The sequence below is a fragment of the Hypomesus transpacificus genome, unplaced genomic scaffold, assembly GCF_021917145.1.
Source record: "Hypomesus transpacificus isolate Combined female unplaced genomic scaffold, fHypTra1 scaffold_338, whole genome shotgun sequence".
NCBI lineage: Eukaryota > Metazoa > Chordata > Actinopteri > Osmeriformes > Osmeridae > Hypomesus > Hypomesus transpacificus.
In genome coordinates this window covers 52,869-65,829 of record NW_025813865.1, presented here as the reverse complement: position 1 = coordinate 65,829, position 12,961 = coordinate 52,869, and the positions used below count along the sequence as shown (strand labels likewise).

Here is a 12,961-nt window from a genome sequence, read left to right as displayed (position 1 = left end):
AACCAGCCAGAGGCAGAGAATTGTCGTAATGCAGATCCTAAACTTCTTGAAGACATGTCCCAATGTGCTGAAGGCCGGTCCTTCAGTGAGTGGAAGACTAAGGTGAGGCAAACAGCAAGTGGGTAATTATCCGAATGTCTCGACAGAAGAATCATTTGTTTCTGTGATTTTGTGTTTAAGCTGGACACTGAGTTGGTGAAGAAGCTGGATGGCAAGAAGAAGCCCTACCCACTGCATACACTGGGATTGTTACGTTTCATACGTATTCTCTTGGAGCACTAGTAAGTCGTATTGAAACATTCATTCATTATATTAAATACAAGCTAAGACAACACTGGTGAGGTCACTCCACTGTGGGAGTGTCTTTTGGTATTGCATGGTTTGGGTTCTATGTATGAATACAGTACCACATCATCTAGCACACTTGTCCAACACAACCTGCCTGTGTAACTTGATTGAGTTTTCCCCCTTTTTTGCATGCAGCCCTGAAGATGCAGTCACTGTTGACCTGATCCAGATATTCCCTCATCTGTTTGGATGTGTATACATCTTTGTCAAAAAACTGGGTTGGAACTCAAGACCGTCGCTAAGAAAATTCAGTAAAATAAAAGATTCTGGTGCCAGTGCTGCAACCTGTTCATCACCCTCTGAGTCCAAGTCGAGTTATACAGTCCCAGTGCAGGAGTCCAAGGCTCCAGAGAAGGAGTCTGGGTTTAAGGCTCCATAAAAGGAGTCCGAGTTTAAGAACCAAGAGAAGGAGTGTATGTATGTTAGGAGCAGAACAGTTTAGGAGCCCAGAACACTCAATAAATCACTGATGAGTAAAGGAAATCCACTTCAAGGATATTGAAGTAAAGCAACTGCAAGGTGCGAACATTTCATAATCACCTCCAAACATAGATCAGGAAACAATTTGTGACTTTTATACTTTTCTCCGAAGACACGTCTCCTGCAGGAAACACAATATTCACAACATAAATGGGGTGAAACTGTACTGTATGGGGTACCTTGAGCTGCAATTCCTGTATGTAATGTGCTATATAAATAAAGTCTTACTTACTTACTTACTAAATGGGGTATTTCATCAGTTGAGTAAACAGGGTATTTGGGGCCAGTTGGTGACCCAGTGTGAAATATGTTTTGTTGCTGTTGATAATTGTCTACACTATGCTGTAACTTATTTAATTGTCTATCATTCTACAAAAACAAGAAACTTCTAACGTGAATGTATACAATGCTGTATTGGAGATGTTGCTCTGTCAAAAAACAGACAGTCATTTCCTTGGCGCATACCAATAATAATACTGTTGTCCTTGATTATGTGCCTCACTTACATTGACCATATGTGCGATTGCAACAAAGGTATTTGCTAAACAAGGAGAAACAGATATTGTTGGTCAGTACAACAGCTCCCTCTCCTGGCTTGTTAAATAATCTTCATCCAAAAAGGATATTACCTTGGGCTGTAGTTTTTAGAATCACATATGAGGTCCCACTGAGCTACTTTTGAGAGTTGTGTGTCGTATTTATTTAAACTTGTACTGTCTCATAATTGTGTTTTTACTACGAATAAAAACATATGTTTTACCAAACCTTTGCAATTTTATAATTAGATCAAAAAACGAATAGCCTATCAGTAAGCCAAATTAGTTCAATCGCAAACCAAACAATTTTGAAGGTCACTCAATACACTTCATCATCGAAATAAATGACTTATGCTGGTAGACAACGTTTGATGTCATCGCTCCCGGACATCCCCGACGGCCCGCCCACCTGTACACGGATGAGTGACGTAACAAGTTGCAGAGGGCGGAGGACGCGAGCAGATGATTCTCACAGTTGCACACCAATTTTCACCAGCTAGCTTCACATAACGTGTCAAGAAGCCAGAAATCATGAATTCTATTAAAAGGAGCGAGAGCGACTGGCAAGGACTGGTCAGCGAGGTGAGTGAGCCGCACTAAATCCCACAACGATGGCGGTCGCGCTTGCAATGAGACGATGTTTTGAGGTTTGCCATATGGGAAATAAAGCTGCACTGAAAACATATTATCCTCATTATCATCATCTATGAGAATAATATTTGTACAATGCAAAAGGGTGTGTAGGACACATAGAGACATTAGAGACGCTGAACAAGTTCATTCACAATCCCAGTAGCATAGTAGACCACCTGTTCTAAAGTCGGAACCTGTGTAGGCCTATATGGGTCTCTGCAAATATGTCATTACAGTATGACACGAAGCTTTTATGTTTTTGTCACATGTAGTCTTGTTATGAAGTAATTTACTCCGGTGACTACCTTTCACAGTATAAAAAACATATTTGAGTTTGCATGCTATAAATATATGCTTTTAATGCAGTTTATGAGCTCAATTGCTAGTTATCACCTTTTATATGTTTTTGAATAAAGGAAGATATGCCTCTTCTCATTTAAGTGATCTTTTGTCTGGCCTTTGTCTTTGCTGGATAAGGTTCTCTGGGTGGTTTCTTATCACTTCTCGTGACACAGTGTGTTTGTTCTTCACCTGTGAAACAAGTTCAGGTGGGGGCTTGATCAGTCAGGTGACAGCTGGCGTGTACGTCACACCAGCTGTTTCTAACTTAAACCATGACATTTAAATGTTCAAGTCAAAAAATACTGGGACTTTCTTTACTGGGCATCCATTTCCTCTGGTCATCCTCTTTACATTAACATTGTCATTTAGCAGACACTGTTATCCAAAGCAACTTACAGTAAGTACAGGGACATTCCCCCGAGGCAAGTAGGGTGAAGTGCCTTGCCCAAGGACACAGCGTCATTTGGCACGGCCGGTAATCAATCCGGCAACCTTCTGATTACTAGCCCGATTCCCTAACCGCTCAGCCACCTGACTCCCTAGTAGTCTTCGTTTTCCTCCTAAGGATGTAAAATGACTGAATGACCAGAGTGTGTTTCCCCAGTTCCTGGTGTGCAAGCGTAAGCTGGAGAGTAAGAAGGAGGCCCTTCTCATCCTGTCTAAGGAGCTGGACACTTGCCAACAAGAGAGGGATCAGTACAGACTCATGGCCAATCAGCTGCGAGAACGCCACCAGGGACTCAAGAAGAAGTACAGAGAGCTCATCGTAAGTCAGCAGGGAAGCTTGTGTACACAACTTTGTTTGGTTGTGTTTCTTACTGTTTTCTGTCTATTTTTGGATACTGTCTTTATGGTATATTTATTGCTACTTATTCTAATTACATGTACGTGTGTTTGTAGTATAAGGGTTTACTTTGTGTTAAATTTTAGGATGGAGATCCCTCTTTACCGCCTGAGAAACGCAATCAGGTAGGACGTTGCTACTGCACACAGTCCCTGCAAATATGTTACACGTATTCAACCTGATACTTGGTGAAAGAGAAAAAAATATATGTTTTTAAATGAAGGAATGGCTTGTAGAATGGCATATCTATCTTCTCCACCCGTCTCCCTACATATCTCATTCATAAATCTTCTCTCTACATCCTGCCTCCTTCTCCTCTCCATCCTTTCTCCTTCCATCTTACCCCCTCTCAATCCTGTCTCCTTCCATCTCTCCCCCCGCCATCCTCTCCCTCCATCTCTCCTCCTCCTCCTCCTCTCCGCAGGTGAACCTGGCCCAGCTGCTGAGAGACTCTCGGGAGCGAGGGAGGAAGCTGACAGAGGAGGTGAAGGAGTTGACACAGAGACTGACCGAGGCGCAGGGGGATAACAAGGTTAGGGGTCTACACACACACACAAACCTACACACACAGGCTATGGCAATCTTAAAGTGGGAGTTTTAGTGAGCTCAGCGGGGTATGGTGGTGGGTGTCGTAGCTGTGTGGCCCCGCCCCCAGCCTGTGTGTGTTCAGCTCCTCAGGATGACCATCACCAAGCAGAGGCTGGGCGACGAGGAGGTGGGGGCGCGACACTTCCCCGCCCACGAGAGAGAGGACCTAGTTGGCCGGCTGGAGGAGGCGGGGCTACAGGTGGGAGAAGACCCTCCATTCCAAACATCCATCCGTTCCATCCATCCATCCATAAATCCATCCATTTATAATAAAAAAAAATGCTCACTTCCTGTGAGTTTTTCCTCTTAACCCTCAATGACCTGCGACTGATGGGATATAAAACCCGCCCCCTCAGATGGAGCAGCTGCAGAGCTCCGTCAAGGCAGTGAGTGACGAGCTGCAGGACGTCAAGGCGGAGCGCGCCGCGTTCAGGGAGAAGGCGGAGCGACTCAACCTGGAGCTCAACCACGTGCTGGGCGGTCGGGACGGCCGCATCATCGACGTGGACGCCCTCTGCATGGAGAACAGGTGAGACGGGCTTCGGCCGGCACCTAGCTCATACTGTTTGATTAGACTTGCCAAACCGGCTAAACGTATCCCGGTAGCAAGTATTGCAGGATCAAGTCATTCTAAAGTCTTATAAATGACATGTTTCTAGATGTTGTTGATGCTCTCTGTTTGTCTCTGTTAGATATTTGCATGAGAGGTTCAACCAAGTCCAGGAAGAAGTCAACCTGCTCAAGTCTAATATCATGAAGTACAAGGTAAACATAGTATCCTGTCCTTTATATCCCTCTGTGTCACACAGTACTTACATCTGACTCCAAACCACGCATGTGTAAGTGGTTGAGAGATTCTGTGTACACGGTATCTGTTGACAGACGGCGTTGGAGAGACGAAGGAACTCTAAAGTGAGTGGAAAGTCTAGCAGCAGTGCCCTTACAGGAGTCCTATCTGCCAAACAAGGTAAACAGCCGCACCTGTATCAAACTCGTAAACGCTTGATGTAGTTCAGCTATCGTAGGACCTTAACACTAATGGAGTTCCAGAAGTGGGAATTTGAAGGTGCCTCACAAACAGCACCCACTCTCATATATTGTAAATGATCATATGTAGTACCGTTTCTTTAACTGCTTAAAGACTAGTCAGTGAATCCATTCTTGAAATGACACTCCTTTAGTCAATAAGTCTCTCTCTCTCTCTCTCTCTCTCTCTCTCTCTCTCTCTCTCTGTCTCTCTGTTTCTCTGTCTCTGTCTCTGTCTCTCTCTCTCTCTCTGTCTCTGTCTCTCTCTCTCTGTTTCTGTCCCCATTCCTCACCTCCCTCCCCCTCTCAGTGCAGGAGCTGTTGATGGAGGAGCGGGGCTGCAGTCTCCCGGCCACGCCTCAGTCCATCTGTGACCTCAAGTCTCTGGCCACGGCCCTGCTGGAGACCATCCACGAGAAGAACCTGGTGATCCAGCACCAGCGCCACACCAACAGGTGGAGCCCAGCCACACACCGGCCTTCCACCCTGCCTTAGTCTGCCTTAGTGTTGACTCAGATCGATCAAGGTTCCAATGCTGGACACTTGCTCACAAAGACAGGCTACATCTCCTTTTGTTCAGGTTTAGGTTCATGGAATTCGACCAATTATTTGAATTCATGTTGCCACACACTCAATTGTCACGCTGATAGAGATGCACGTCATCCTCTCTTGCTGACTGCCACCCCTTTCCGCTTAGGATTCTGGGAAACCGAGTTGCAGAGCTGGAGAGGAAGTTGAAGACTTTGGAGGTGTCAGGTTTATGGAGTCTGCCAGGTATGTGTGTGATTGGGGAGTGGAGGGGAATCGACGACCTTTACTTATCACCACAAAATACACGGGGAAGCCAATTTCCCTCTATGGATGTGCAATGTCCTTTGTCAAAATACCTATCTAAACCAATCAGCTCTGTTTTTAGTGAGCTTTTTCTAAATGCCTGAGCAAACAGACCAATGAGATGCCTTGTTATTAACCAGGTGTCTCTTTCCTTCCTGCACCTCCGTTCAGGCTTGACGTACCGCGTGTCATTGGGAATAGGGAGTATGTGTTCTCGATGCCTTGCGTATATATCCTCCATGTTCCTCTCTGTCTGTCCCTCTTCCTGTTTGGGTGTTGTGCCAGGCTACATCTGGGCAGCTTCCCAGAGAAAGGCCACGTCATGCCATCTGCCCGACGGCCATCTTGCCCTCCATCCTCACTAACAACCCCATTGTGCTATCATATTTTCCGCTGGGATCTGCTCAGTTTTGTATAATCGTCGGTTGACTAATTGGAGAGTGAAAAGGGAACCCCCCTATTACGGTGGTAGTACTGCTGTGCGTACGATATTGGGTTGAATGGATTTTGCTTTTTCAGAGCAACTTCCTTTTTATATCCACATGCAAGGTTTGTTTACACCAGCACTGGGCTGGTTCCTTAACAACTTCAAATAAACTTTTGAACTGTTTAGAAGAGGTGTTGACCAGGCAATGACGAGCCACCCAAATGTTATGAACAGATTCAATGTTGGCCACAAGAGGGGAGTGTTGCACTGTGTGTGGAGCGCATCCAGAAGAGCAGAACTGGGTCTGGATGAAGCTTGTCTGTCATGAGACCGTCATTCTCCCCACCATAAAACTGACAAGCGTCCATTACTGAAAATGATTGCCCACATTACAAACACATTTAGGGGGAATGTGCTGTTATTAGGGAATTTGTAGACGAGGCCCAAAGTGACTCACGACTCTGTCCACCACAGTCAGAGAGAAGGAGGGAGGGAGAGATTGGTGAGTCCAGGAAGCTGAAGGGGGGGGGGGGATGGGGATGTTGTTGAGATAGACAAAGGCCGGCAAAAATGGATAAAAGAATGAAAGAAGGTTACGACTGAGAGGACAACAAGTTTTAGAAGGGATTGAGTTGTCTGGCAGGCAAACAAAACTCCTCTGTGCCTTTTTGAAAGGCCCCTGATTGACAACGACTCCCAGAATCCACTCTCGGTCCCTGTCTATCATGGCGAACCAGCAATGGATTCTGGGAGTCGCCGTCAATCAGGCCCAGCGAAACGCATGCCTGGGCACGCCCATTGTCTGTCCCGGGGAAGCAGCAGTAAAACATAGAGCCACACATGAAAGGCCAGCGGGGTAACGCTGAGCGCGTTCCGCGAGCTGACGACAGCGCTGTCGTGTGAAGGGGTGACGGAGGAGCTAGACGTGGCTGGCAGGGCCTGAGTGCTCCCAGGCTGCCGCTGCTCTCTCCTGGCAGCGCCTCCCACTGGCAGGGCCTCTCCGGGACGCACACGTCTCCATGGTGACAGACCCGTCCGGGTTGTCGAACGCTGTGTGCGAGGGCGCGGCGGTCGGAGTCTGTGCGCGGATACGCTGGAGACGAATCCCGGGGTGGTTGAGAGTGCATGTCTGGCTGTCGGTGTTCTTAGATCCTGTGTGTGTGTGTGTGTGTGTGTACATTTCCGTCCGTGCGAGTGAGGAGTTCTAGGATGGATAGGCAGCTGTCAAGAGGGTGCAGGCACACGTCTCCTGGCCCCCTGCTGTGCACGCCGTGAGGCTGGGAGCTGCTGTGCTCCTGCTCGGCCTGCTCTGCATTCCTAATCACCAGCACCGCTTCACTGCTGGCTCAACCCCCCCCCTCACTTACACACCCAGGAATCCTACAACACACACACACCCAGGAACCCTACAACACACACACACACGCAGGAACCCTACAACACACACACACACACACACCCAAGGATCTTTTAACATACACACACTCCCACACACACACCCAGGAACCTTCTAACACACACACAAGCCCACAGACACCTACAATCTATTTTATGGATATACAACCTACTACAAGTTCTTCTACAGATGCACAAGATCCTTCAAACCCCCCTCCCCCCCTCCCCTAGTCTGGAGAGCGCAAGACCTGTCTGAAAGAGTGCAGAGGTTGTTTTAAAGAGACAGTCCAGTAAAGACAGACTGTGACGTTAGCAGCTTTGAAGTTGGCCTCCCGAGTCCAGGAGCAGTGGTGCTGGGCTGTAGTTCAAAACCAACACCCTCACCTACTGGCCACGCCCCTGAGGCTGCAGAGTGGACTCTGTCAGGTGGGCCGTAGGTGTGTTATTCCCTGCTCGGGCATAATAAGGATGTGTGCCATCCAAAACGGAATCCGTTCCAAATTCGAGTGTCCTGAAGGTGATTTAGAGTAGCACCTAGCATTACCTTTAACATGGGTTGATGTTCTGTCAACTGTCAATCAAGATCCCACGTCATCCATATTTACATTGACCCGTTTGTGTGGTACTGTGTGTGTGTACTGCGTGCGTGTGTGTGTGTGGAGCCTGGTATATAGTGCATGGTCGTCTGTGAGTAGCATATGGCGTGAGCCCAGGAGGCGTGCAGCCATCACTAATGAAGACAGATGAGAGGGAGTGTAGCCACTTCCTGTGAACACAGCCCTGTGTGTGTGTGTGTGCACGTGTGTGCACGTGTGTCCACGCAGGTTTATTTTGTGTGTCGATTCGTGTTTCATTCCAAAACACTAAATCCATTCGAAATGATTTTGATGTCTTCTGACTTTTTAACCTTTCAGAGCTTCATGATGAAGACTGATTTCATCTTCAGAAAAATGTTTATTATCTTACCAGATGGTGTTTATTTAATGGTAAATTATTTTTTTTTGCCCAGCAAGGTTTTCATAACTGTGTAGCAGTCATTTTCAAATGGTGGCCGTAGTGTTTTGAAACCATACTAACAGATCATATAGACTCCATCCCATCCACCCTAAAGTTACACTTTTGAAATCCATCTTCGTGTCTCTTTGTAGTCTGTGGAGAACTGTGTGTGTGTGTGTGTGTGTGTGCGCTCGCACAAGTATGCATGTGTTTGTGTGAGTAGGACAGGAACTTTGTTTGAGAGCTAACTTTCCCAAATGTTCTTTCGGGGAACCGCATCAGGAGGGCGTGATGTCATAACGCTGAGTGAGCATGTGGAGCTCCTAACCCCGGCCCCCCCACCGGGCCCCCCCCGGCCCCCCGCTCAGCCGCCAGCACCGACACACAGAGGTGAGTGTGTAATTGTGTGTAACTTGAACTCCCGTTCACTGACTGCGGCCCTGGCCAACCACATAAAAGCTGTAATTAGCTAGCGCACAGTCTAACCAACCGCCACCTAGACCCCTCCCACACCTTCTTCACCCAGTCCTCTTCCCCTCCTCTCGGCCGCCTGGCCTCTCATTGGTGCTGATGGATAAGTACCCATGGATCTTCAAATGCCATGGCATTTTGGAAATGCTAGCAAATTCTCGCCTTCTGACATTCAAAAAACTCATTTTTTTTCCTTCTTCTTTTTAGGAGAGCCCCACATAAATATGTATGCTTGGCGGGTAAAACAATGTTTTCTCTCTCTCTCTGTGGGGGAACGTGGGCACTCTGCATGCAGTCTTTAACCTTTTTGGGTGCACATTTGCAAATATGGGTCAGTAATCCTCTAAATGAGAGCATATTTTGGAGGGGAGGGGAACTAAGCTGTTGCCATCGTCGAGGATACGGGCCGTCACGCTCCCGTCTGTGCCTGTGGTACTATTTTTAGCGTGTTGCCATGGAAGCTCACCAGTCAGTCACATAAGTAATTGAAATAACTTTCCTTATTGATGCATCGGGCCTACGCCAAAGAAATGGCAAAGTCTTGTAATGCAATCCTTTGATCTCTTCTCTATTTAGAAGCATAGCTTACATTTAGTGTAATGATGAGAGCTGCTGTAATCTAACGCATTAGATTACAGCAATAGATTAAGCAATCTAAGAGCACTCGAGCAGGCAGGATAAAAAATGGGTTGGGGTGTGTAAGTGTGTTTGTGTGTGTGGATGAGGGGGGGGGAGGGGGCAGGGCTTGTTGTTGCTCATCTTAACCTCTCATCTTTACCTCTTGTCTTTACTTCTCTCCCAGTCCAATCAGAAGACAGAGCCACGGGATGCTCGGGAGGGTCGCCGTGGGAACGGGACGTAGCCAGCGGTGACATCGGAGCAGATGGTGTTGGCTGCGAGGGCGCACCTGTCCCACCTGACGCCCCGGAGTCTAGCCGAGGGGCGGAGTCCAGCGGCGCCTGTGTGATTGACAGGAGGGGGGTTGAGACTTCTTCGCTCACGGAGAAGCAGGTGGCTGCAGAGCTTGCACAGGGGCGGAGTCCTGTAGAGGAGGAGGGGCATGAGGTGGAAGGAGTCATTGATGAAGATCTGGGTTCAACAGTGGAAGAGGGGGAGGAGGCGGCCCTCGCTCTGGATGATCATCTTGAGGCTACCTCAGTCAGCCTCTGGCTCAGACTGGAACCAGCAGAGCCCTCCCCAGACACAGCCCTCGCACTGGAACCAGCAGAGCCCTCCCCAGACACAGCCCTCACACTGGAACCAGCAGAGCCCTCCTCAGACACAGCCCTGACACTGGAACCAGCAGAGCCCTCCTCAGACACAGCCCTCACACTGGAACCAGCAGAGCCCTCCTCAGACACAGCCCTCGCACTGGAACCAGCAGAGCCCTCCCCAGACACAGCCCTCACACTGGAACCAGCAGAGCCCTCCCCAGACACAGCCCTCACACTAGAACCAACAGAGCCCTCCTCAGACACAGCCCTCACACTGGAACCAGCAGACACAGAACTGGAACCAGCAGAGCCCTCCTCAGACACAGCCCTGACACTGGAACCAGCAAACACAGCCCTCACACTGGAACCAGTAAAGCCCTCCCCAGACACAACCCTCACACTGGAACCAGCAGACACAGCACTGGAACCAGCAGAGCCCTCCCCAGACATAGCCATTCAGTCCTGTCATTCCCAGGAGGAGGAGTCAGATGTCATCCCTGCAACAGCAGAGGCCTCAGACTCCGCCTCCATAATCAAGCCTGCAGATGTGAACAGCACAGCGGGGTGGGACCTTTATTGTCACTCGGGACAAAGGTTCCATAGCGACAGTTTGGCGTAGTCGGTAAACCCAACACCTGGATAGGAGAGAGGCACTTGCTGACCGATGGTTGCACTGGTGTTATCTAGAAACATTCTGACAATACATCCAAAGACTACTTCAGAACTCCTGGCAATTCTCTTCCAGGCGTAAAGATGCCTTTTCAGAGTACTGTTCGTTTGCCTGTAAGTTAACTAACCATTAAGCACCAGACAGAATTATATGATCACTCTGTTAACCTGGTTGCGTGTGTGTGCATTCTAACAGTCAGTAATGGACCAAAGTCTTTGGAATGGAAAGTAGATATTACCTTGTGACTGCATGTGCCTTATACACAGAAATAAACACCCTGATGTGATTCTAAATGATTTTCAATTTAAAACTGATATGGATGATGACTAATTAGTCATCAAAAACATGTCTCAACACTGGCTTCTAATCTTTCCCAAACAGTTCCGTAAGTAAAACTAGTGCCATCTCCCTCCCACACACCACACAAACAAACACACACACACAGGTTTGTGTTGAGGCCAAAGTCTCGCCCCCGCTGCAGTTTTGCGTGTCTGTTGTGTGCCCTCGCCTTCTAAGACCCAGGTGACAGCTGGCCTCTCCAGGATAGCACACCATCAAAGCCAGAATTCTCTAACTGCTTATTCTGCAGAACGCCGCTCGCTATTTTTAATCTTTGACACAAAATGGAGGGGAAAAACAACGACCCAGGCAGCCGTGGGCGCGGCGCCAGGCAGCTGATATGGCCCACTGGCAAGGCGTTTCGAGGAATCTGATGACTTTATAAACAGATGGGATTTACGCTAATGAAACAGTGAGGAGATGTGGCACCCTGGGCTGTGGTGACACGCGTAGGGGTCCAGCCAACTTTGGATTGATGGGGTGCTTCTTCATCATGTTTCAACTCCTGTTCAGAGTTTTTGAACCACGTGTGTCTTTGTGTGTCAGTGTGTGTGATTTTTTTCTCACTGAGAAGCTGCTGAGGGGCAGGGTATGGCATATGCCCCGTGCGCCAGTCTACCAAACTCGTCAGAGAATCCTGGGGACAAATACATCTTACAGGGTGTGCAACCATTGATCAAATGTTAGGTTCTACAGGACCAGTAACTCCTCTGACCTGAACCCCTCTGAGCATCTGATTGGCTGTACTTGTGGTCGAGAGTCTAATAGACCACGGCTGTGTTTCCCTTTCACCTGTGAGAAGAGATGAAGGGAAAATTGGGAAAAGTGAAGGGAAAAGTCTGTGTGCTGCTAATAACCAAACCTCAGTCCTGTCTCCCCGACAGCGAGAGCAAGACAGAGACGGAGGACATGAAAGATGTGCACATCCCTAGACATTGGCTGCTCTCGTCAAACACATCAATTCTGAGCCTCACCAGTAATGGTGACTTACTTCCCTCTTCAGCCCAGCTCCCCCCCCCTCCCCTCCCCCCCCTCTGTGCACCAACCCTGGACGAATGCACCAGCCCATACGGGTCCCAGCAGGCCTGCTGACTGGAACAGTTGAAGGGAGCAAGGCAGAAGGCAGCTGGATGAGGCAGTATACAACACCCCCATCAATACAGAGGCAGGAGCAGCGGCGAGCCAGCGGTTTCCACGCCAACCAGCACTCCACCGGGTTAATTACTTTGCCAGCCAAATGCCCTGTCGGGCAGTGGCCAATGGCTGACACCTCCTGCATGCTCACTGCTGCTTGAGCTGTGTCAGGGGCCCTGGGGACTGGAGAGAGAGAGGGAAGGGGAGGGTGCATCGCAACCTGGAAGCCAGTTACCTGGTGGTGTGATTTGAAAAGTGCAACTCTCACTGCCATCTCAGAGGAAGGCTGACAGGGCTGTTAGTATCTGAACTGAGGAACATGGAAAAACAAAGCTCCACACGGTGTTGTCTGACTTGTTTCCCTTGTTGGCAGTTGTGAGTATATTATGTACGAGTTATTGAACAGTGTTGGGAGTAGCCTACACTGTGCATATTTCATACTTCATATGAAGTAGCCTCAATAATACTAATCCTTGGACACATACTGTTGCTGCTTTTGTTAAGTTCACTCTTAGCACAAATCATGAAACCCAGACCCAACCCAGACAATCAGGCAAAGGGTGCAGTAGTATTCAGGCCTGCTATGCAATCTCATGCTTACTACAAGGTCCTTAATTATGCTCCATTTGACGTGTTTATGTAAGATTAACTTAAGTGGGTGGTCTGATTATGCAAAGCTAATCA

The 12,961-nt window shown here is 48.3% G+C and overlaps 1 protein-coding gene across 1 annotated transcript; it reads left to right on the top strand.

Moving 5' to 3' along the window:
* The first annotated feature begins 1,810 nt into the window (after positions 1-1,810).
* On the top strand, positions 1,811-11,090 carry LOC124464443 (coiled-coil domain-containing protein 149-A-like). The gene is made up of 12 exons (XM_047016311.1): positions 1,811-1,946; positions 2,944-3,105; positions 3,270-3,308; positions 3,608-3,715; positions 3,854-3,970; positions 4,128-4,300; positions 4,464-4,536; positions 4,654-4,738; positions 5,108-5,252; positions 5,495-5,571; positions 8,732-8,839; positions 9,723-11,090. The coding sequence occupies exons 1-12, from the start codon at positions 1,896-1,898 to the stop codon at positions 10,751-10,753; spliced, it is 2,169 nt and encodes a 722-aa protein (XP_046872267.1). The 5' UTR covers positions 1,811-1,895; the 3' UTR covers positions 10,754-11,090.
* The last annotated feature ends 1,871 nt before the right edge of the window (positions 11,091-12,961 follow it).